At 40.3% G+C, this 24,727-nt stretch overlaps 1 protein-coding gene across 2 annotated transcripts in view; it reads right to left on the bottom strand.

Annotated features, from left to right (window-relative positions):
- Positions 1 to 24,727, bottom strand: part of jade2 (jade family PHD finger 2) — a 237,396-nt gene that overhangs the window by 106,054 nt on the left and 106,615 nt on the right. For both annotated transcript variants that reach the window (XM_004561763.3, XM_012922018.3), the window contains exon 5: positions 3,590 to 3,744. In XM_004561763.3, the coding sequence (XP_004561820.1) occupies positions 3,590 to 3,744 (155 nt within the window). The remainder of the gene's footprint in view (positions 1 to 3,589; positions 3,745 to 24,727) is intronic.

Here is a 24,727-nt window from a genome sequence, read left to right as displayed (position 1 = left end):
TTATTTATGTCATTCATTCTCTTCCAATCAAATAATAATATTAACTAAGCAGCAGCATGATTTACTGCTCAGGTTCTTTTTGCCAACAGGGTGAGCTGCTGTTTAACCTACCATACCCCTGCAATGTACTGAAAATAACATCGACTTTATTATGATAGCCAACATCTGCTGCTGAGGCAGAAAACACGTGAATTGGGCCTCGAGCTGGAACGTCGACATGAACAAAGAAAGAACAAGAAGAAGAACACACGTGATCGTTGTCGTGGATTCAGAAGCTGCTTCTAAAGCCGCTGAAAAGGGGAAGCGGAGTTAGATATTAACCTGCCGTGACATTTACATCATGAACTAAGCACACATACCTAAGACCGCATTATCTGTTGTCTCCGTGTTTGCATGTGGCAGCTGTGAGCACATGCAGGGATTCTTTCATTTTTGTGTATGTGCAGTATTTGTGTGTGTGCTTAAAAGTAAAACGGAAATTAACACAAACACACACAAAAAAAACAACTTCCTTTTCTTCATGCTTTGATTCTTCTAGTCTGCCTGACTGCTTTGGCTTTCAAACTTTCATGTACACTGTGCCTTAATGCACTTCTCTAATTGTATTTCTATTAATCTACTCAATGCAGCATAATGCTAAACACTCTGATCTTACAGTAACCCAGAGTTACTCATCCTTATAATCAGAATTCATGTGTATTTAGCTGCTGTATTGACCCAGTTTTCTCCAAGAAGACACATTTTCCTACAGCAAAACACAGCTGCCAACAAATATTGTAAACACGTATGATATCATTGAATGTTAAAAAAAAATTATATTTGATTTTGTGGGGGAAAAAAACAAAAAGCACAAGCCACAAGCTGGCTGTGTCCCAGCGGCACAAAGCTGGATTTTCACAAGAAAAGTTGTTAGGCTCCAAGTTATCCGCTTGTAATACCACATGTACTGTGTGGCAAAGTCACCACAGGCTGGTGCATCTCGTGCAGCTTCATACTTAAGATACGCTGCTGTTTGTGCAAACCGAGCAAAGGATAGGGAACAAGAGACAGAGAAGGAGAACAAAATGAACGATTTAGCCTAGTGTGATTAGGAAACATAACTGAAAACTATCAATTCAATTCAATTTTATTTATATGGTGCCAATTCACAGTTGCTTCAAGGATCGTTAGATTGTAAGGTAACGACCATACAAGAAAGAAAACCCCACCCATCAGATAAGCCCCTATGAGCAAGCACTTGGCAACAGTGGGGAAGAAGAACTCCCTTTTAACAGGAAGAACCTTTCGGCAGAACCGAGCCCAGGGAGGGGCGGGGCCACATTCCATGACAGGTTGGTGCATCTGATTAATCGCATTGCTGTGATGCCATATTTTTTACGATGTGGTTAAAACCCACCCTTGTTTATTCTGGAAATAATAATTAAAAAGTGTCCGGGGTTAAGGAGTAATTGTGTTTCCAGGTAGCAAAACTGTGGCATCACAACAATGTGACTGGTCACTTGGACTGTTGATCCTGGATTTACATCAAGGGGCAATCGTGGCTCAAGAGTTGGGAGTTCGCCTTGTAATCGGAAGGTTTCCGGTTCGAGCTCCGGCTTGGACAGTCTCGGTCGTTGTGTCCTTGGGCAAGACACTTCACCTACCGCCTACTGGTGTTGGCCAGAAGGGCCGATGGCGCAATATGATGCGCCTGATTCAGGGTCACCTCATCCAGCAGTGATTATAAGTTTAAGAAAAAAAGTAAAGTTTTAAGCCTAATTTGAAATTAGAGATCGTGTTTGTGTTCTGAACCCAAACTGGTGCTGGAAACTGAAGGGTGTGCTACATGAAGCACTTTGAATCACCTTGTTGTTGAATTGTGCTATACAAATAAACTTGCCTTGCCATGAATGATTGAATGATTAAGAAAGTGCTCTACTGGTATAATCTGGTACCAAGAGGTACCATGTGACGGAGTCTGATTATACAAGTCTTTGTATGTAGAGGGAAGGATTTTATATTCAATTCTTGATTTAACATGGAGCCAAAGAAGAGAAGCTAATATTGTAGAATCAGCTACCAGCTGAAAGCAAACAGTGTTAGGGCTTAACATTTACCAAGTTTCTTTGCTTTGTTACTCTTCTTTAGTAGTTTTTAGTAGTTTGTGTGCTTAGTGGGAAGTTATGCAGTGGTACATTGTGCAACCTGAGCCTGCAGGAGTTCAATTTGGGCCTTGAATAATTCAGTAACAGTGTGCGGTGTCTGAATTGGCCGTACCCGTCCAGGTCTTTAAATGTATATTTGAGACTTTTTGCCAATTTTGACAACCCTAAAGCTGAATAATGCAACACCATCGAACAAAAGTCCTGAAATAATCAGCGATTGCAGCATGTCCAGGATCAACATTTGGTCTCCAAGAGCATATTGTGAACACAAACAAAAATACACAGATAAATCTAAATAGGATGTGCAGCACTGAGATAGAAAACGCTGAATAATCCCATCATGATTCGGCAGCCTCACCCAGCAGAACCAATCAGCCGTCTGTTTGTTTTGTTTAGCGTTGAAGGTTATGAGAAGCTTCTGCCAGTACGCGTGTGTATGCGCATGCACGTCCGAGTTTGATTTAAAGTGAATGTGCAGCAGAAATAAAGCCTGAAACCCCAGCGGGGATTTATAGACACAATTACTATGCTTTATCTGAAAAGAGCCAATCAGATATTGAGTAAAGTGGCGGAGATGAGAGAGATGCTCGGGGTCAGCAGTTGTCACCATGGCAAAATGGGGGATGTAGAAAAGCAGAGAGGAGAGTGTCAGGAAAAAAGGAAGCGAAAGGGAAGGAATAATGAGAATGGAGAAAAAAGAAAGAAAAGAGGCCACACAGCAACACTACAACATATTCACAGCATCTGCAAGTTTCAGAAAACCTCATTTTAAGGCTTTTTCTGTATTTTTTTTTAATAGAGTAATTTTTCAATTTAAAAAAGAAATGAAAGGAAAGGCTGGTGTTTGCTGGAACCTATAAGATAAAGGTTCTGAGACTATAAATGGGTGGTAATGGAAAAGAAAAAACACAGACCTACCTGTGAAATGAAAAGAAAATGCTAAGGCACCTCTTTAGCTGATTAATTCTTCACTTAAAAACACCAGCTGCCAGTCTCATTCCTCAGGAGAGCTTTCCAAATGAACTGAATGTAGTAATAAATCAACAAAAATAATTAAGTAATAATATCTCTTTAAAACAAACTAAAGAGTCGCTCCCATGCTTTCCTGTCAAGCTTATAAAACCCTGGGCAGAATCTCTGATATTTAGCTTCAGCCCTACAGGGGGAATGAAATTCACACACTACCCAGCTAACAACTCCCATGAAGTGAAAACACATCATTTATGACACATCGGGGTGAGTCACTTCATAGAGGTCAACACTCAGACGAAAAACAAGTCAAAACACATCATTTCCAGCGCTTCATCCTTTACAACCGTGTTTACAGCCTTTGGAAAGTCTTCTGACGCTACGCAAGCGGAGTGGAACGGCCCTACATTTACACAGGTTAAGTGAGATTTTCCTCAGTGTTTTCAGGCTATTATTATCAATAATGCAGTGCTTACCCATCTGTCTGAACTCTTGGTTGACTATCTGTAGCCAGGCAACATCCAGGTCATCCAGGTCATAGCAGCTGTAGAGCTGGGTGGGAGGAGGCCGAGTATCACCTTCCCTCTCCTGCCCGTTGTTGGACAGACCACCTGTCGACTCCGGCAGCGACCTGCAACCAAAACGAAGATGCATGCAGAGAGTTTTATTTGTGCGGCCTGGAAGCAACAATAACTCTAGTATCCAAGAATATCCTCTGAAGCAAATGTCACATGTTGTGTCGATGTCACTGGTTGTCACACAGAATCGGATAACTGCCAAAATTCAAGTTTGGTTTGTTATCCATGCGCTATCCTCTACTCTCTTTTAGTGTTACACTGTATTCGGTGACTTTGAAGTCCTTGTGAAATTCACAGATCTGTGAATTTTTTTTAAAACTCCATGTGCTCTGTGAGGAAAGTGGCTCATTATACCAACATGAATTACGAGGAAGTCCTTACAGACAGGTCCTGACCTCATTGTCCACAAGTACTGAATCACAGTATGACGGATTAAAAAAAAACAAAGACCCAAAAGACCCAATGACAAATCAAGCAGTTGTGGCCAGCAGTGACACAACGCTCCTCCAGGCACTGTCTAGTCTCTGGAGCCTGGGGACCAAATGTCTGTCTGTCAACAACAGCAGGAAATGGGGTCAGGAACTCTGCTCAACCCACTGGGAACCAATAAAGACTAATAAACACACGCAGGCCCACATAAAGCATTGGGACGCTGCAAGAACTAACAAACACGTGAAAAGACACAAAATAAATCGCATACCCGCCATCACGAAGGCAGTGACCACACCCGAATAATAGGCGAAAAAAAACAAGACAGCATTTACAGTAGATCACACACACGCACACCACGATTTCTCCAAAACATCTCTGTGTTTAGCATAGTAACAAACACACACCCTTTTATTCACTCGCTTGCCACTGAAGTCGAGACCTTTGCGTGAAAAGGTGAAGTGCGTCACGATCACAGCAACAAACAACAAACAACCTTTAGCTCTCGGTGTTGCTCCCGGCCTTCAACGGCTCATTATCGCACCGCTTACTTATTACCAGCCTCCTCCATTACTACTGTCACATCAAACAGCGCTGAGATCATCTTCCTCATCTTCGTCATCATCATTATCCTCCTCATTATCACCGCCACCACTGGTGCCGTCGTGATCACAAAACAGCTGCCACAATTTAAATCCGCTGTCTTCACCAGAATCACGTTTCACGGGAGTTGCCAGCTCAGTTAAACGTGAAAATAACACAAACCGACGATGTAAAAGCAAAAAAGCTTTTAAGATAAATGTTATGAACAGACCAGAATAAGTTTTTAATCTGGTGTATACAGTCATCTCATCCAATGAGCTTTCTGCAATAAAAGGCTCGACTCAACTGGTTGCTTTCTGGTTGTATTATTATACAGAAGCAAGGTTGCTGAGCAACTATGTCATTTTCCAGTTAAGTCGGCATCCTGCAGCAACTATGTCACTATTTGTGGAGGAATTTCTGGATTAGTGTTCAAAACTGTGATGTTCTCACTCTGAACATAAGCAGTTTATGTGCGTTTCTGTTACATTTCTATAGCTGTGTATGTAGAAAGTAACAGATTAGCAATTTCTGACACTTAATCTGAGTTATCACTGTCTTATTGCCGTTTTATCACAGTCTTGATCATTAGAAGACTCCAACTGACTGCAGGATGGGGAGCGCCGTCCTGGTCCCCATCTTCAAGGCAACTATTTCAAAAGCAACAAGACTGCAATAATTTTGTTTTCCCTAGTCTCAATATATACTGTCTACACAACATTTACCCCAACTTTCTTGTAACACAGGTCTAATCTGTTTTTGAGTCATCCAAGTCAAAGTAGCCCAGAACACAGCACAGTCATTGTTAACTTGTGTGTAGGGATGGGTACCGGTGTCCGGTGGACATAAACGGTAGTAACCAGACCGAAAAGCAGCGCACATTTCGGTGCTTTATTTCGGTGCTTTTTTTTCCTGAGCTGTGATACACTTCTAGCCAATCATTTTACGTTTCCGAGGATAGTAGGCGGGGCCAGGTACGTACGTTCAGTTAGAGCAGAGCTACAGATTAAAAATGTCCAAGGCGAAGCGGTCAAAAGTCTGGCTGTACTTCACAGCAAAATATGCAAACTCAGCAGCCTGCAACAAGTGCTTTAAGCTGATACTGTGATACTGTCAAAGGAGGTAACACCAAGAATCCGATTAAACAGCTGGCGACGCATAGCGGTTTTTTTAAAAGCCGAGAAATGCGCCGTATTTGATAGCTTGCTGCGAGACCTCACACCGTGCACGTCGGGTGGGTTGCCTGTTATCGGACCCGGAGCAACATCCCCCAAAAACCCGAAGAATAGAGTCCTGGCCCCTAGCCCTGCCAGTGTAGCAGAAATGATGAGGATGATGATGCAGCAGCAGCCGTTCTTCTCTGCGTGAGTAGCTTCATGTTGTTCGTGTGTAATTTACGTTGAGTAGGCTAACCACGTTATTACATTAATGCATGTAAGGTGAACTAGCAAACATCATCATAGCTACATGCAGCTGTCTTCTTGTTTGATGGCAGATACTCCCTTCACCCTGGCCAAAAAGGCTAAAATGACCAAAGAAAAAGTGGGAAACAGTTAAACATGAGAGGTTTTTGGACAAAGTTTGTGTTTTTTCCATTGTTTAAGCACTGCTTCCAGCCAAGAGTGATGCCATATATGCCACATAGCTGCAGAAAAGGCACACATTGTTATCTTTTTACAAAAAAAAACAGCTGAACATGAGAGGTTTTTGGACAAAGTTTGTGTTCTCCATTCTTTAAGCACCGGTTCGAGCACCGTTTAAGCACCGGCACCGTTTCAAAAGTACCGATTTGGCACCGGTATCAGATAAAACCTAAACGATACCCATCCCTACTTGTGTGTACTCTGATTATTATTATTAGTATTTCAAAACCAGAATTTTAGCAGTACAGAGAAGCAGCATTGAAACAGCTGCTGGTTAACATGTTGTCTTTAATTTCTGTTTGGCATGTTTAGATCAGAACAGCAGAACGAGATCCATCGTTATTTGGAATTTGACTTTATTAAAAAAGTCATTCTTTACTTTATTTATTATCTTTTCAGACCAGTTCTACTTTTTCTGCATAATCCATCATATAAAATTTAATCAAATAAAAAAGTCTCATTTTGAAACTTGTTTTATTAGTTTTAATCTTTTAACTTTATGCGTGTTGCTTCCCACGCAGAGTGAACAGCAGACACTAATGGTTTTGTCACTTTTTACAGAATCAAACTCAAAGTGATGTCAGTAATTACAAGCTTTAAACGCTACATGGTTGCACGCTGTCCCACACTCCATATTATCCATTGTTGATCTACACGGACGCCACACGCTCGTACGTCATTGTCGTCATTGTCATGAGACACTCTCACAAACAAAATCACGGTTTAGTAACGCAGTACCGCTGCATGCTTAGTGGAAAGTGATGGTAATCTAATTAATCCCCTTGCTTTACTCGTTACTTGAAAAAAGTAATGGAATTACATTCAGTGGAAAGGAGTTATATACTTTCCACTGAAAGTCAGTAACATTCTTGCAGCTGTGGTTCACTGATCTTCCTCCATCATCCAAGTATCAGGTAGAAAGCAAAGCTGAATTCGAATATATTTATATACGAAGACAAAACAGCAGGAAATCAGACCCTGTTTTGGCCTGCTTTCAGGCTGATATCTGACACTGGACAAACAGGCCTGGCCAGTTAAGTGGCAAAGGGGAGAAAAGAGATGCACAAACACACACAGAGGGAGAATAGGTTCCATAATGGGGACTCTGGGCTGGCTGTTTCCGTTATGTAACTTTAAAAGCAACAAGTGTCTTATTACAATGGAGGCTGGTGTTGTTTCATTATTAAAGGATAAGGCGGGTGTCATTCTATAGACACTTGGCTTTAACAGCAAATGCTGTAAGAAAAGGCCCAGAACCAAAATTGTGTTAGTTCACTACTCCTTACTCCTCCCCGTATCCCACTGGATCTTATTGAAAACATAAATCCTTTAAAATGATTCCTACATATAGCACATGGGTAATTTTTATTTTAAGCAGGAGAAAATCCTTCCTTTGATGGGAAGTATTTCTCTGCAGATAGCACAGGTGATTCTGGTTAATAGGATGAACAGTACTAAGAAACATTTTTCAGTATAATCCAGCAAAAACTGAATACCCAGTCCATAATGTAATAACCCATCAGCGGTGTAATATGCTGGGATGTTATCAGCCCAGTGCTATTGGATTTTATGATACTCTTCATGTTGTTTATTTTAATATGGACTTTATTACATTTTGTTTTATGACTGGAATGGTGCTTGTTTGGCTTCTAGTGAAACATGAAAATGATAAAAGAACAAAAACAGAGATGAAAATTCAAAATTTTCACACCAGTTATATCCGTAAAATAGCTGAAAAGTTAGATGTCAATCGCCCGGCCGGTACCAACATCAATCTGTGAAAATAGATTGAGTTTTTCGCATTAATCAGTCCAGAAAGAGCTAGAACAAACATACAAGAGACATACTGATTCATCTTGTAAAGTAGTTAGGAACCATTTCCCAATTCATTTTACTCTCTTAGCGATATACTCTGGCTTAGATGTAAGTTAAATGAGATGGAAAGAAACAACACGAAGGGAAAAGATTACCTCACAATAACATCCAGTCATACCACGTGATGCTTATCAGGAGTAAATGTGTTCCTCCTTTGATAAGTATCGTGTATCCTACAATCACATGGACATCATTCATGCACACTCACTCAGTTACACAACGTAGGTAAACAAAAGTAGGTGCACAACTTCTCCCTTTGTCCAGGTTTTATCAAATCAGAGGAGGTGGAGATAAAATGCACAGTCATCCGTCAATACTGAAGACAATTATAGTTTCCAGGAAAGCTGTAAATAGATTTTCTGCCCTTTTATGGTTAAGTGCAAACTGGAGAAATTATTTTTTTAAATATTAGATTTATTTCAAAGTCACAAAGGCTGGCTCATCAAATTTCAACAACGGTACTACCTTTTTATAGCTTTGTTAACATGAAGTGAGGCGAGCATTTCTCATGTGTAAAAAGTGTGTCGCTATTCAGGTTGATTTCTGCACTAAAATACACCCACCATCCCCGTTTGCCTTAACAGCATAGATTCAACAAGGCTTTGGAGACTTTGGTCCGTGTTGACATGACAGCATCACAGTCTCTGCAGATTTTTGAGCTGCGCGTCCATGAGGTGAATCTCCCATTCCACCACATTCAAAGGTGGATGATCTGATTTCCTCGTGTTGGTGTTGTTCCCTCGTCATCATAAATAATGTTGTTCCAGGTTCAACATTGCAAGTGACCAATCACCTTCTCCTGATGTCATCCGCGACCTTGAAAAAAACAAACGCCTTCAAAAAATCTACTTCACTTGCGAGAAGAGAAACCGCCTCTGTAAGGACAATATGTATAATGCTTACCGTTTATTAAAGAAAAGTATCCTGAAATTCAAAGACTTCAAGTTCCTGGATCGGCGGACAGAAGCGGTTTCTCTTCTCGCAAGTGAAGTAGAATTTTTTAAGGCGGTATTTTCAAAGGCACAAAAGGGGGATGTCACAACAATGTGATTGGTCACTTGCAATGTTGAACCTGGAACAACATTTATTATGATGATGTGGGAACAACACCAACACGAGGATATCAGATCGTCCTCCAAAGGTACTCAACTGTATTGGGATCTGATGACTGTGCAGATCATTTGACTACAGCGAAGTCAATGTCATGGTTCAAGAAACCAGAATGCTTGAGACTACCTGAGCTTTGCGACATATCCTGTTGAAATCAGCCATAGTACACTGATCATAACGGGATGCTCAATACCAGGCTGTTGTGTCCTCAACCACTGATAAAAGGCAGGATGGAGCCATGCTTTTTCTACTGTTCAGATTTTGGTGAGCCCTGGGTGAATTGGAGCCTGAGTTTACTGTGTGGTCTCCTGCTGCTATAGTCTATCTCCTTCAAGGTTCATTGTGCTGTTCTTTATACAGCAGAGATGCTCTCCTTCATACCGTCATTGTAGTGAGTGGTTATTTGAGTTACTGTTGCTGTCCTATCACCTCTGCCCTTAACAGGACATTTTCACAGAGAAAACCGCTGCTCACTTGACATTTTCTCTTTTAATGACCATTCTCTGTAAACCCAAGAGATGGTTGTGTGGGAGAATCCCAGTAGATCAGCAATTTCTGAAATACTGAAACCAGACAATTTGGCACCAAACACCATGCAAGTCAGTTAAATCGCCCTTCTTCCTTATTCTTATGTTCGGATCGAACTTCAGCAGGTCACCTTGCCCACGTCTACATGCCTGAATGCATTGAGTTGCTGTCGTGTGACTGAATGATTTAATATTTGTGCTTAAAATCAGCTGCAGGTGCATCTAAAGTGATCGGAGAGTCTATTTTCCACTTTTGACGCTGTTTTTCTGACAATATTGAGATCATGACAAAGTACTTTACATATTTATTTTCTTCCCCATTAGAAGGAATTAAAGAAGCATACACATCTGACCTGAGAACTATTAGGAAAATTTTAGAAAGATAAAAGAAGACAATCAGTAAATACATTTTAAGCCAAAGCCAATAAAATCTTTATTCTATAAGATGCAGTTGTTTTAATTTCTTAACCCTTTTTCTTCTGTTTTCTTTGGAAACACTTCTGTTTGCGTTTGAGAAGCTCTACTGAGAAAAGCAACGGAGGGAGAGAATTTAAACCTTTCCTCCTCGGAGTCATAACAACACAACACATGACTTGGCTTTGATCTTAATCGTGTGTGCAATGAAATATTCAGAAGGAACTCCACGCGTTGGGGGCTCTGAATCCTAAAACAATGCAAATCAAACACCCTCCACCTCCCCTTAAATCCCTCTCTTCAGCTTGAAGCCCCTGAGCGGGACTGCCGTTCCTCTGCTACACGGGATGTGCCTCTGGGGACCCGAGGAGTGGGAACTGTAAAAGTATATTTTGCGGCGTAACACCGCTGAATAGGATGTTATGCGAGCTTGGACAGCGAGGACGGGAGTTTTACATGATTGGTTGTGCAAAAGTGAAAAGAAAAAGTGAACTGGGTCAGTGAAATATACCAAGATTTTGGCAGCCTTACTGGAAAAAATCATGTTATGTCTATGCTAGATCTCATTTCACTTTCTCATGCTAAATGTTTGGCAGGTCACTTGAATTGTGTCTAAAGGGAGAATAATGCGTCTTCCTGGTGGCCTTTTGATCTTTATCATACACATAGAAATAGCAGGAAGCTTAGGGGAATCCTCTTGTACCAAAGCCAGTATTTTATATTAAAAGCTTACCTGTAAAGAAAGGTGTTCCTAATCAGTAAGCGAGTGAAACTGTCATGCAACAGGTGCAGAAAGAGCTGTACAGTTTCACTGATACACTGGGTTGTAAAAAGTCAGCCGAGCCTTCTTCTATCTCCCAACTCCCATGTTTCTCACCGCTGTGTAAATCTCACTTTCCTCCTTTACACGAAATGCCAATAATAATCTCTTCTCAAGGAGGGATGAAGTGGATGGTGTTTACAGAAAATATTTCCAGTGTGAGTAAAGTGACAGTGGCTGGGCTTAATTCTCTGTCTGACTCTCTGCCCCACACAGGACATGTCTAGTTTAAACAGACCTCAACTCCTGATAGATCACTCAGGAAGAGCAGGAAGCCATTCTAAATGAGGATGGAAACATAGAAGACTAAACAGGGGAAAAGGGAAGGGGGGAGGGCATGGATCCGTATGCTAAAAATGAGCTGAAAGAAAGAAAGAAAGTCTGCTGTTATATAATAAGATTTAACTAAGCTTCGCCTTAACGTTCTCCATCTGCCACTTTAGTTTTACACCACACTACCTGTCAGAGAGAAATTCATGTATTTTAGCAAACTCTGAAAAGAAAATTCTGCTAATTAGCTCCAGATGATTAAATTTGCCAGCGACACCTGTCACTTCTGCTGGCAGGAGTGACCAAAACCTTCACCTCTTCAAAACAAGACACCCTGCTTAAAAATGAGAGCCATAATTAAAATTCCAGCCCTCATGGGTGCATTTTTTGCGACGAGAAGGAATTCAACGCTATTTGACACTATTTATGCTTACTGAGCTTCAAGGAAAATGAGCTCTGGCACTAAATCATACTGCAGAAAAACAATTAACTACACTGATGGCAAAATGAAATGGGTCCTAATCTGTGATGTGTCAGCAAGTCGATAAATCAAAGCCTATGCTGGCTTTGCAGGAACTTATTGGAACTTCGTGGGATCGTTTGAGGGCCAGGTAATTTGCAGAGAGTGAAATGATGGAGGCAAACAGTCACGAACTGGAAGGTGTGAGAGAAAATGGACATTCAACAGGCTGATTGTTATTAACTAGACATGTTTTACTATTTTCATCCCATGGAGTCAAACACTGATGTTGAAGAGACATCTTTATTTAGGAGGCACTGGTTTGGGAGCTGTGTATTTTGAACTGGTTTCACTGCTTTTTCACTTTTGCTTTAAACTTGCTGGTTAGGTTTAGGCACTCAAAATACTTGCTTATATAGGAAAAGACTGTGTGTGTTTTAAAAAAAAACAAAACATAACACCCTATACAATAACAATGCATCTTTAAAAAAAAAAGATGTTTACAGATAAACCAATAAGTTTCAAATCCATTCATCAAACCTTAGCAACCGAGTGAGACCTTCTAGACTGAGAGTTTTAGAAACGAAAGCCACACTCTGTTATTGTCGGAACAATTCATTAATCAACTTTGAGAGTGGGGGGCATGAAAAGAAAAGAGAGTGACAATATTATATTAATCAATACTCAAGAAAGTGATCAGGGCAGGGTAAAAGCATAATGGTGCTAATCAGGAGTGGCAAGAAAAAAGGGGAGAAATGTTCACTATAGCTGGAAAAAGAGGCAGTAATAAAATACAGGTCAAAGCAAAGGAAAATGAGAAGGAATCGACTGAGTTCAGTTCACTTAAAGTCAAGACTTAAAGTTCTAGTTTGAATGTGTTACATGAATGTTAGCATGTTACATGAAAGTATATCACAGCAGAGAATATCCAGACAGTATAGATACAGTATCGCATCACAGACGACAACGTTTTAAAGTTTGGGAACAAAAAATAAAAATCCCCAAACACCTGCAGCCATTCTGTATATGTACAAAAACTTGATAAGGGTCTGAATACAAGATTAAACCACTTATCCAGACATAGCATTCTTGTCAGATGCAAACAATCACTTCCCAGTGTGTACACACTGGGTCTGTGTGCGTTTGAAATAATCTCTCATTCTTGAAATACCTCACTGTCACAGTACGGCTGAGAAAACTGGCTATTCCCTTTTCTTCCCTGTAATCCCTCTCTTTCTTCCCTTATTTTCACACCAGACTCTGTGTGGCTGTGAGAGAGAGAGAGAGAGAGAGGGAGAGAGAGACAGAGTGGAAGAGAAACAGAGAGAGATGGTGTGTTGTGCCAACACCCCCTTGTCCTTGGCCAACCCCTACAAATCCCCAACTCTAAAACACAGTCTCATATCTGCATGCAAACTGGAGCAGGACAATCAGGTCAGCATCCAACTTCCACAGGGTTACCGACTCAAGGATCCAGGGGCAAACCCCATCATGTGGTGCTGGAGGATGTGTGTGTGTGCGTGCAAGAAAGGGTTAACTCAGCGACAAAAATGCCTGTGCATCTTTGCAAAGTTTTCAACAGCGCTGTTGCAATATTTATATCTGTGGTAGCGTCTGCAATAATCGACTTTCTGACCACTCGGGGGCAGCAGAAATAAGTGTCATGCAGTCCGTTAATACACAAACAGTGTCACACCGAGCAGTTGTCGTTTTAAAGCGTTTTAGATGCTAAATTGGCCAATATGTGCGCAATGTTTGATAACTTCCTTTATCTGAAAAAAGCAACCTTATGTAGTCGGAACAGCGACTTCGAAGCAGTGAGTAAGCCAAAATACTAATGTGAATACTACTAAGGACGGTAATTAGGTTTGATTATTTTAATAGTCATGAAGATATTTTAAAAAAAATATATAAGCAAATATTTTTATGCAACTCAAATAGTTGCATAAAAATATTTAAGGAAGGTGGCATCATGCAAACTATTTGCAAGCGACCATTAAACAACAGCAGACAAAGAACACAACAATAACAATCAGGCATCAGACTGTACACAGTATAAAAGAAAGACGCAACTTACAGGTCTGAAAAGTCAAGTCAAGGTAAACCTGCACTGCTTTTAATGACCACCAGGGGTCATTACCCGTGGTTGTAAAAAGCCTTTATGTTCTACAGAAGTCTATGTTAAAATGATCGATGGTCTGACCTTTCTAAAGACTGTCCTGCTGAGTTTATTGTGTCAGTTAGGGCTCTGCGATATGACCAAAATCTCTTGTCCCCGATATAAGACAACGACAACGATATATATCACAAAAATGTTACATTTTCTGTAAATTCTGTGAATCTCTGGCGACTCGACTAGCGTGAAGTGTGTACCTAGAGTCGAGTGTTGAGTTGTGAGGTTTATTTTGTAGCACCTGACGGCTCTTTTTAGCTTCTTGTACGTAAACACTTTGCATACCATTTCACATGATTCGGTTTATTTTGAAAAATCTCAACAGGGTCTTCAGCTTTATTGTGAAAGGTTTATATGGAAAATAAACAAGCGGACGGCGGAGCCATGCGACAGTCGCTTGTGTAGTGCGGTTATATTAAATATAAGAGAAAGAGATAACTTTAAGAAATTCTACAGTGGCCAACAAAACGATGAAAAAATATTGCCGTAAACAGTTTATTTTGCAACACCATGAAACAAACCATAGCGTAAAATGAAACGATAGACGTTTTCATATCGTCATCCGATATATATCGTTATATCGAACAGCCCTGGTGTCAGTTACTCAATATGGGATTGTTGTTTAAACTGAGGTTTCTTCCTGTTAAAGGGGAGTTTTTCTTTCCCACTGTCGCCAGTGTTTGCTCAGGGGGGGTAATTTGATTGTTGGATTTCTCTCTGTATGCGTTACTGTAAGGTCTACCTTAAATAAATACCAATAAATAAATCAGTGATATAAGCACACACACCTTCCTGATTTCTGACAGTGTTGTTTTGGGAAAGTGAGTCATATTAAACAGAAAAACACACACAGAGTGATCCCATCTTTGTTATATTTATGTGAAATAAATAATGTAACCTCATCTCCCACACACACACACACACACACACACACACACACACACACACACACACACACACACACAAATATATATGTATATACACAGAAACTGTGATCCTTGGGAACAGTGAGTCACCTTCATGTCATATTCATGTCAATGAAATCAATCATCGCCTCAAATACACAAACATCATTTGCACATTGACCTTTAAGAGATGACTCACTCCTGTGAGGGTTTCATAGCAATCAGCTAGTGTACCGCATACACATACACACACTCATTAAAACACAAGCACAAATCATGTAACGCGATCTTCACTCTTTTAAAAAATACCCTTATTTTAAGAGCCTGATTGTCTCAGTGCTCTTGCATAGGCTTCAAACGCCTTTCCTCTTTTAAACGCAGATGCTTCATAAAACTGTTATCAAATCACATCAGATGACCCCATTAAATGAAACATTAATCACCCCTGTGGTATATAAAAATCAAGTAGCAGCGAATCGCAGGAGAAGACAGAATAGGCCATAAATATTAATAGCCAAAATACATAAATGTACTGAAACCAACTTTTCTTCCCCCCAAAAAAAAGTTTACTTGAGGGATTAAAAGAGAGGAAAAACAGTATGAAGAACTATTCCAACTTTTTTCAATAGAAACACCAAGAAGATGATGTTACAGAGCTGCCCACACTGCGTGACTGACAGCTGATCTTTGAGAGGTGCAGTGTAGAAACGCCACCATAATGAGCGCTGAGCACCAAAGATGGAGAGAACATTTTTAAAAATGAGGAGACTGAAAATTACCATTTTAAGTAGGAGCTCATGAATGCAAAATGTGGCTTCATTATAGTCTCTTTTCACCCCTCTCTCTCTCTTTATGTCATAGCTACTCGCTCTCCACCTCCTACATGGTGTAATATATCTGTTTGTCACAACCAAAACATTATACCTGCTTTTAATGCAAAGTTTATCTGTTAGGGCTGCAAAAAATTACATATAAGACAGTATAAAAAAGAGATTCCTAGAATCAATGCGAGGAAGAGTTAATGTTTGGATCATACAGAAATAAGCCAATAAAATGTTTTCTAGGTAGGAAGCCATAAGTTATCTTTATACTATTCAATATAAAGAACTCTGGATAAGCTAAAGGAAAGACATAAGAAGATCTAACTGATTAAGTTGTGAACAGCAACCATGATCATCATTGAGAGTACATCCACACAGGTGGGGTTTTTTAAAATGTATACCTCCATCTCGATTGACGTGAAAATGCCCAAAAAAATTAAGTGCTGCCAAGAGGATGACAAAGCAACAGGAGCTTGTTAACTCTAACCATTTAGAAGCGTTGGCCAATTAGAAGCCTACAAACACTAGGGCTTATAGGGTCGTTATAGCGAGGTGCCGTCACATTTTCGGCTCGACTTAACTCACTTACAACCCCGGTCGAGTAGCTATTAAAAAAGTACCTGGTCCCAGGTACTAACACTTAATGGAAAATTCTAAAAACCAAGAAGAGAATGGAAAACAGACAAAAATGTGTATTACCCCAACTGGTTGCAAGCGATTGCTAGATGTTGCTGGCTGACGCTGGGTGGAATGGGTCAGTCATCATGATTGCTCTGGTTGCTAAGTCGACTGATTGCTGCAGACGACCACAGTTTGCACGACAATGACAAACACCTACTTGTCTGCGATAACTCATTTTACTCTCAGAGCTCTAGTAAAACTTCATTACAAACTGAATTACAAACCGGAAACAGAGAACATTTGCCTTCGGCATAAAAGTTGCCAACACATTCTAAAATGCACTGCCATGCAAATTATAGGAGAGGCAACCTGCTAGCAATCAAAGCAAAGAAGTTTTTTATTGCAGCCACCTGTTTATGACCAATTTTATGCTGGTGACTGGCAGAAACCTCTAGAAACCACTCGTGGAATACAGGATAAGTGAAATCTGCGAAGTAGCCAACTTGATTTTTTTTTAAATTTTTTTACAATTTTTATAGATGTTTTAAGGCTGTAAAACCCCTCACTACATACTTCAGACACTTTTCTCAGACAGGCATAAACATTTTCACACTTTTCTCTCTTGTTTAAACACTCAAAGTTCGTACCTTGAAGAAAAATAAGTGCAGTATTACAGAATGAAACCAAAGCCACCGCAGGTGACGTCGTTTCATCGACATTGTTGTGTTTGTTGGGGAGAAAACTTACAAACATGCCGTACAGCACTTTAGACTCACACTGCTAGCGATCGAAGATTTATGTAAATTCGACAAGCTGACCGCATTCTGCACCACACAGGAGACACGGCACGAGATTGATTGACAATGGTCTACAGCAGAGATGGGCAGTAACGCGTTACTGTAATCGGATTACTTTTTTCAAGTAACGAGTAAAGTAAGGGATTACTATTGCAAAAACGGTAATTAGATTACCGTTACTTTCCCGTAGGAACGCTGCATTACTGCGTTACTAAAACCGTGATTTGTTTGCAAGAATGTCTCATGACAGTGACGTAAGCGAGTGCGACGTTCGTGACAACAGCTGTCTGCAGATCAACAATGGATCATATATCAGTGCAGGGGAGAGTATGAGCGTGCAGCGTTTAAAGTGTGGAAGTACTGACCTTACTTTGAGTTTGATTCCATAAAAAGTGACAAAAACATTAGCGTCCGTTGTGCGTGGGAAGAAAACTTCTTTTTACTCCGAAAAAAACCCTAAACAAGCTCCGAGTGCGCAACGACGTAATGGGAAATTCACAGAGAAACTCGCAGATTCTTCCACTGACCGCTGTGCCACACCTGCACCAGAGCACACCTCCGCCTGCCTCACTCCTGCTTTACAGGTGAAAATAGAGCAACAGGACCGCTAGTCTTTGATTTTATTTACTTTCTGCTGTGTTTTACTTGCATCTATTTGAAAGACTGAGTGTAAACACAAAAAATATTTTATTTTATGTACTGGAATGTGCAGAAAATAGGTTTAAATGTTAAACTAATTTATTCAAGTCAGAGAATGTTGCATATAATTTAATTTTTGCTTGATGCATAAAGTTAAAAGATTAAAATGGATAAAACAAGTTTTAAAAAAAGAGACTTTTCCATTTGATTACATTTTGTATGATGGATTATGCAGAAAAAGTAGAATTGGGTTGACAGAGCTATTGCTTTATTACCTATTCAGGTTGTAAATCGTGTTTTTAAAAGTAACTAAGTAACTAAGTAATTAATTACTTTTGAAAATAAGTAATCAGTAAAGTAACGGGATTACTCTTTTGGGGAAGTAATCAGTAATTAGTTACTGATTACTTTTTTCAAGTAACTTGACCAACACTGGTCTACAGCCATTGTCAATCAGCACATTGTGTTCAGGATGCAGAACACAATGTGCTGTTAAAAAAAAAAAAAAGAGTATGCAAAATTGCACCCCCCAAAAAATCTGCGAATAAGTGAGGCCGCGAAAGGTGAACCGCAATATAGCGAGGGAGCACTGTACACACTTTTCCCTAGAGCACTGACCAATGTCTAGGCCGATTTCACAACAGTATCCAGTAACCTCAGCTGCCACACACTTTTTGCGACCAGTGGTTGCTAGATGGTTGCTAAGCAATCGCTAGGCCTGAAACTCAGGTCAAATTTGTCAGTAACAAAGTACTATGATATTGTGTTAAACCTGACTTTAAAAAAAGCAATTAAGATGATAAAACCCTAAGAAAAATGTTTACCGGCGTAATAAATCGAGTGAGAACGGAGTGAATTCCTCACAGACTTCCTTCCATTCGCCCTGCTGGCCATTACAAAGAAGACAAGCTGTATCCCATCTTTATATACAGTCTATGACTGCTAGAAACTCTCGAGGGAAATCTAAACTATTTGCTGCAAGAAGCTCCACTCAAAGTAATGTACTTCAAAACAAATGCAAAATCCTAATAATAGCAAATATCAGTGGTTTTAAGAGTAAAGAGGTAAACTGTAATTTATACTATGGGCTCAGTTTTTAGATATTCTTGAAAAACTATTTTTTTTTAAAAGGATTTACAATGCAAGAATATGAGTGCATAATTTTGCCCTTTTGGTTTATCCCTTAACCCATGAGAACAAGGGGATTGAATTTCAGGCACTGTGTACACAGGAAACCAATGTCAGAGTGCATTTATAGTGAGCTGCCACTTTGTTCAGTGGTTCAGATGCCAGTGCGGTCTGCCCGTTGTCATGGATATTACTCAGACTTCTTAACAGTGTTTCTCTAAAGCACTGCAGGCGTCTGCACGGAAACACACACATACACACACACACAAACAAACAATGCATAACTTACACACAGATAATGCAGAGTACATAAACATAGACTCAAAAGCACATGCACACAGTCAAAACTTCCTCAGAGTACATACAAAAATCACACACTAACCACACACTAATAAATACACACAAGCGCAAACACACACACACAGACACACCACTCTCAGTATGCCATCCTGTTTGCCTTCCCTCTCCCCTCTCCAAACTCCCACAGATCCAACATAAACAGTAATATAAAAAAAAGAAACATCAAAATTTTTTCTTTCTGCCCCGGTCCTCAGATATGTGCAAATAATGTTTAACAAAAGAGGCAAAGCGTACAATAACAAGAAGAAAAGAAATGTATGCAGCGAGGGGGATATGAGAAAGAAAAACGCAAAGAGAGAGAGGGATGGGTTGTGTATTTGCGCCCGGAGCAGGGTCTGGGCAAACAAGGCGGGGGAATGTTTTCATTCATATTTTCCACCCAGTTAGTCGAGAGGCACAGACGAGAAAGAGAGAGAGAGACAGTTAGAGGGGCGAGACACTGAAAAAAAGTGGGAAAGAAAGCGCGAGTGAGAGCAGATAGGAGACGCTGAGGATGTTTCTCATGTTTTGTGGCACTTTTTTTCTACCTGGGGGCTCAAAATATCATGTGGGATTAGATGCTATTAAATAAACAAGGATAACATCCAAAGCAAAAGACAATCAGCCGTCACAAACTTCTGTGTGGGGCAAAATAAAAGAAAATGAGGTTTAGCCTAAACTCCGCCAGGTAATTATAGCACACAGTCTCCCATTACTACCGAAATGCCAGAGATTTGATTGGCTCTCAATAATTCATTAAGGAAATAACACAAATGCAGCTATCATATGCGCACTAAAAGTGAGTCTGACGCTTAAAATATCAAATTCTGATTGGAGGTAACACAGAAAAAAATTCTGATTTTATTAAAAGTTTACCAGTCCACTTTTGATCGTTAGTGCACGCTGGAATTTCTTCCACTAACAAACCATGTTTGGCAGGATACACGAAAGCACGTGAAAAGCTTGCGCTGACCATATCACACAGCTTAATTTCACCTGTCAAGCTGTACGCACAATTTAAATAACTACAGCTGACAGCCTGCAGATAATGTTGTTTATTATTTTCCAGCCAAAGTGAAGGCCGGTGCTGACCATTAGATCATGCAATCTGATAATTACTCTTACAGTTTCTCGATGAATGAGTTTGAATTCTATTAAACCCAGAGACGAGGACAAAAAAAAAAGCAGAATAAGCATCTGTTAGGAGTTTCGAACCAAAGCACAATATGTTTGCAGACATCTGCAGACCCGGGTATTTGAAACCTACATTATTTACATCAGCCGGAAGTCTTTGGTTGAACGCTGCTACAACTGTCGGCCAAATGAATAGCTTTGAAAGAGAATGACAGCTGCTGGTAACTTTTGTTTTTAGGTGTACCTGTTCAACCTCTTGTTAATGCAAATATCTAATCAACCAAATACATGGCAGCAGTGATTTTAGTGAGTCATGCATGCCCTACTTGCAGGATTTGTTAGCACAACCATAACTAAGGTTTAGAGAAGATGCTTCAAGCTGATACGAAGCCAACAGTAACTTGAGTATTAAGCCCTTATTACAACCAAGGTATGCACCAAGGAGCACATCTGTATACCTTGAAGAAGCAGACGATATCACAAGGGCCCAATTCCGTAAGCTAGAAACAGGAATTAAGGTAGTTCTGAAGTCAATGCGAGCACGGTGTGGCTAATAAAACGACCTGTGTTTGCAGATCATCACTTTCTATGGTGCGATTTCTAGTTAAACTCTCATAGAAAGCAGCAAAACAAAAAAACTCCACAAACTCACTTTGTATGGAAGGTATGACAATGCAATCCGGTTGTTCAGTGATGACGCGACGAATCCTACTTCCGGGTCTAAAGTAGTCTGCGTTTAATATGGCTTTTGTGTTGTTAACATGTTTAATGTTATGTATTTTCTTCTATTTGATCTCAAAAAGCTCCTAAAACAGTCAGTGATCCCTGTTGACCTCCCTCGGCTTTTATTACCACTAATCGTTTATTTAAGCTCAGTTTTTAAAACCGTAGGATGTAACTACAGCCCAGCCCATGCAGCAGTATATGAATGACTAACTTGGTATTATGGATGGATTATCTCAGTTGTTCTCCTGGCTGAAGTTTGGTCCTTTTACAGCATCCTGCCATGCGATTACATTTGTTCCTGACCACCGAGAACACTCACGTTAACTTTTATCGAGTGGAAAAAAAGTTAGCTTGTTTATATTATGCTAGCATAGCTGTGTCGCTAGCGGTCACGTAGCACATCATTATATACCAGCTAGCCCAACTTCAGTAACCCTACAAACGTCACTGCTGTTTAGTTTTCTGTCTTCATTTATGCTGGAAGTGATAACAGAGCTGTACGTTTGAATTTGTTTCCAAAACCCCGCAGTCAGGACATGCTATATTGTATTTAGATAGAAGCTAGCGAGCTAACTCCCTGCTAACTTCTAACTCCGTTAAATGTCATAAATTCCGTTTTCATGGATGCCTGGATGTTAAACTCAATTGTTACACCTGGTAGAGCAGAACGCTGATCATTTTATTAAAGATGAAAGACTTTAGACAGTTTTTCAACTCTCAGTAATGCCACAGTGATCGTTTGATATATGGACTTGCAGCGGAGTTTAGACCCAGACACGGCTAGTGACGTCAGACTGAACAACCGGATTGGTGTACTGCCCCTTTAAGAGGGTAGCAATCACTTTCAGGAAAAATCAGTAAAACATTACTTCACCATTACGTACAAATTATTTCTCACTTTACATGCCCCCACGCCTTACAAAAACAAGCTCTGATCTTTGTTTTGTGAAGAATGATGTTAACAACTTTGATGTTGACAAGTTTTCCACAGTTGATCCTCAAAGCAGGGGAGGAGTGTCACCCAGCTGAGCCACAATGTTCCCTATGTTCCTTTTAAGAGGAAACACTAATACATCTTTATATAAATGATTACACAACGCTCGGCCAGTTCACAAGAGAGGCACCGCGCACGCGTGTGTGCGTGCATGTGTGTGTGTGTGAGTCCATGCTGGGAAAGTGGGGGGAGTAGCTGGTTAAAGCGCACACACAACCAGAAAAAAAATACACACACACATTGAGGAAAAACAGATGAAAAGGCTGAAAAACAAACACAGACAACCATGCACCGAAACAGACAGACAGAGAGAAAATACAGACGCAAGTAAACACAAACTGCTAGCAAGAGTCTGTATACACACATTCATACACACTGACACAATGAATGGGACAGCCACACTGGTGGGAAACGCCTTCATTGTGCAGCTCTGTCAACATTAACTCCTCCCTCATTCATCTCTCGGCTGAACACACACACACACACACACGCACACACACACACACACACACACACACACACACACACACACACACACACACACACACACACACACATGGGCTCATTTGAAATTATAATCTAAAAATATTATTGTTCAGGCTAATATTGCTACAATAGTGAGTTTTATCTGTGCAACTGCAGAGTGTTGGCTGGACTTACTTTGCAAACAGGCAAAAAAAAAATATGGAGCTGCATAAAAAATAAACACTGATCTGCATATGATTCTGTCATGTCAAAGGCTTTTTGAGTCGAAAACGCTGCACAATTAAGAATTTATTATTCATTTTTAGTAACATTATTATAAATAGTAAATGATACCCCCCAATCTGGAAAACGTGTTGACTATTGCTAGACAGTCTACCTTTTTTTGGTCTGTTTTTTTATATTTTTTTAAGCAAGCACACTTTCAGTTGCATCCTACTGATGTGACTGAAGGCAGTGTTGTTTATTTAATTCAGTGCCAATTTGAACACAACCTTGGGAAGACTCCACAGCAACCAACAAGCCACTTTAGTACCTTTTCACTGATGCCGATGTGAGTTGTTTTATGGTAATTGGACATGAATGAAAGAGTAAATCTGTATTTCTTAACCACAGGAATGAACTGGAGTGAATGTGTCTCTCTGTGTTAGCCGTGTGACAGACGGCTACCTGTCCAGGGTGTACCCTGCCTCTCGCTCTGTGACAGCTCGGGATATCTCCAGCCAAACCATGACCCTGCCTTTGGACAAGCGAAAAAGGATCGATGGAGAAATGAACTGGACCAGGATGTAGCATCATAGTGTGAAAGTCTGATTCAAGGAATTCATGTAGTATGGGGGTACGATAGCGTTAGTGCTCATGAAATGGATAAGTCACATGTCTGTGAGGGCGCCAGTAATATCGTAGACCAGTGATTCCCAGAGTGCGAGTCGGGCCCCCTAGTGGAATAGAAAGGTACTGCAGGTGGGGAGCAGTAACAAAAGAAATTCAGTTTGAAATGACGTCATTTCAGTATGTACAGTTACATATTTACAGTAATGTATTTATTCATATTAAACTTGTATTGAAACGAACTGGTTATAAAGCTATGTGTAAGCTAATTAGTGCTAAGGATGTGCGAAACTAGCCGGGGCTTGTTTTAACGACTAGCAAATTAGCCCAGTAATGTAAAGTGTATCATATTTCAAACCTGGGTTTTTATAGGTTTCTTGAGACGTCTACATCATCACTGGAATGTTTTTCCCCTGAAAAACCTGAATAAATTACACAATTTTTTTAAATCAATTGCACGAAAATGCCAGATACAGCAAAAATAACACAAATTAGAACTCCTGTATGCAAATTTAGTTAGATATTTAGTTTAATTTTAAAAACTGCTGAGAATTTTCTGGGTTAGGCTAGGCTTATACTATCTGTGTCTGCAAGTCCACTGAGACAGTGAGCGCAAGTTTCTGCAGAATTCTGTGTATCTGTGTTTTTTTGTAGCCACGTGTGTCATGAATCGCTGTGTGGCAGGCAAGCAGGAGTGGTGGACCCAAAATGCAGAACTCAGACACGGAAGTGAAACTTAAGGCGCAGCTTTATTGCTGGGAAAAACCTCGTACAAACTAAACTCACCAAAAGAAAACCAAAAGTCAGAACAGAGGAACCAAGGACTGAAACACTGGAAAGAAACACTAAACTGGAGCAGGAGACCAAACACTAGGAACATAGAAGCAGAACACACAGCTAGTTGAGGGTACGACGCGACACTGACACAGAGAAACACAGGGCTTAAATACACAGACGGCAGTAATCAAGGGATGAGAGACAGAAGGGGAACACACCTGGGAGAAATCACAGCTGACGAGACAGGGGAAACGTAACTGAGCACACTCACATATGACACAAACCTTCACAATAAAACAGGAAACTCAGACACATGGAACCAGGCAAGACATTGAACTAAACAGACAGATTCACAAACAGATGGGGTGACACCATAGACAGAGACAGACTCAAAGGCAGACCAAATATAACACACAGAGCTCAAACAATAATAATAATCATCATCATAAACTAGAAAATGATAACTAAAAGCGCTGGGTCACCGACCCAGGACCATGACAACGTGAATCAACGTTACAATCTACCAGCTGCGCCCAAA

Source organism: Maylandia zebra, linkage group LG10, assembly GCF_041146795.1.
Source record: "Maylandia zebra isolate NMK-2024a linkage group LG10, Mzebra_GT3a, whole genome shotgun sequence".
NCBI lineage: Eukaryota > Metazoa > Chordata > Actinopteri > Cichliformes > Cichlidae > Maylandia > Maylandia zebra.
Note: the sequence above shows the minus strand (reverse complement) of the source record. Positions and strands in the feature narration are given on the sequence as shown.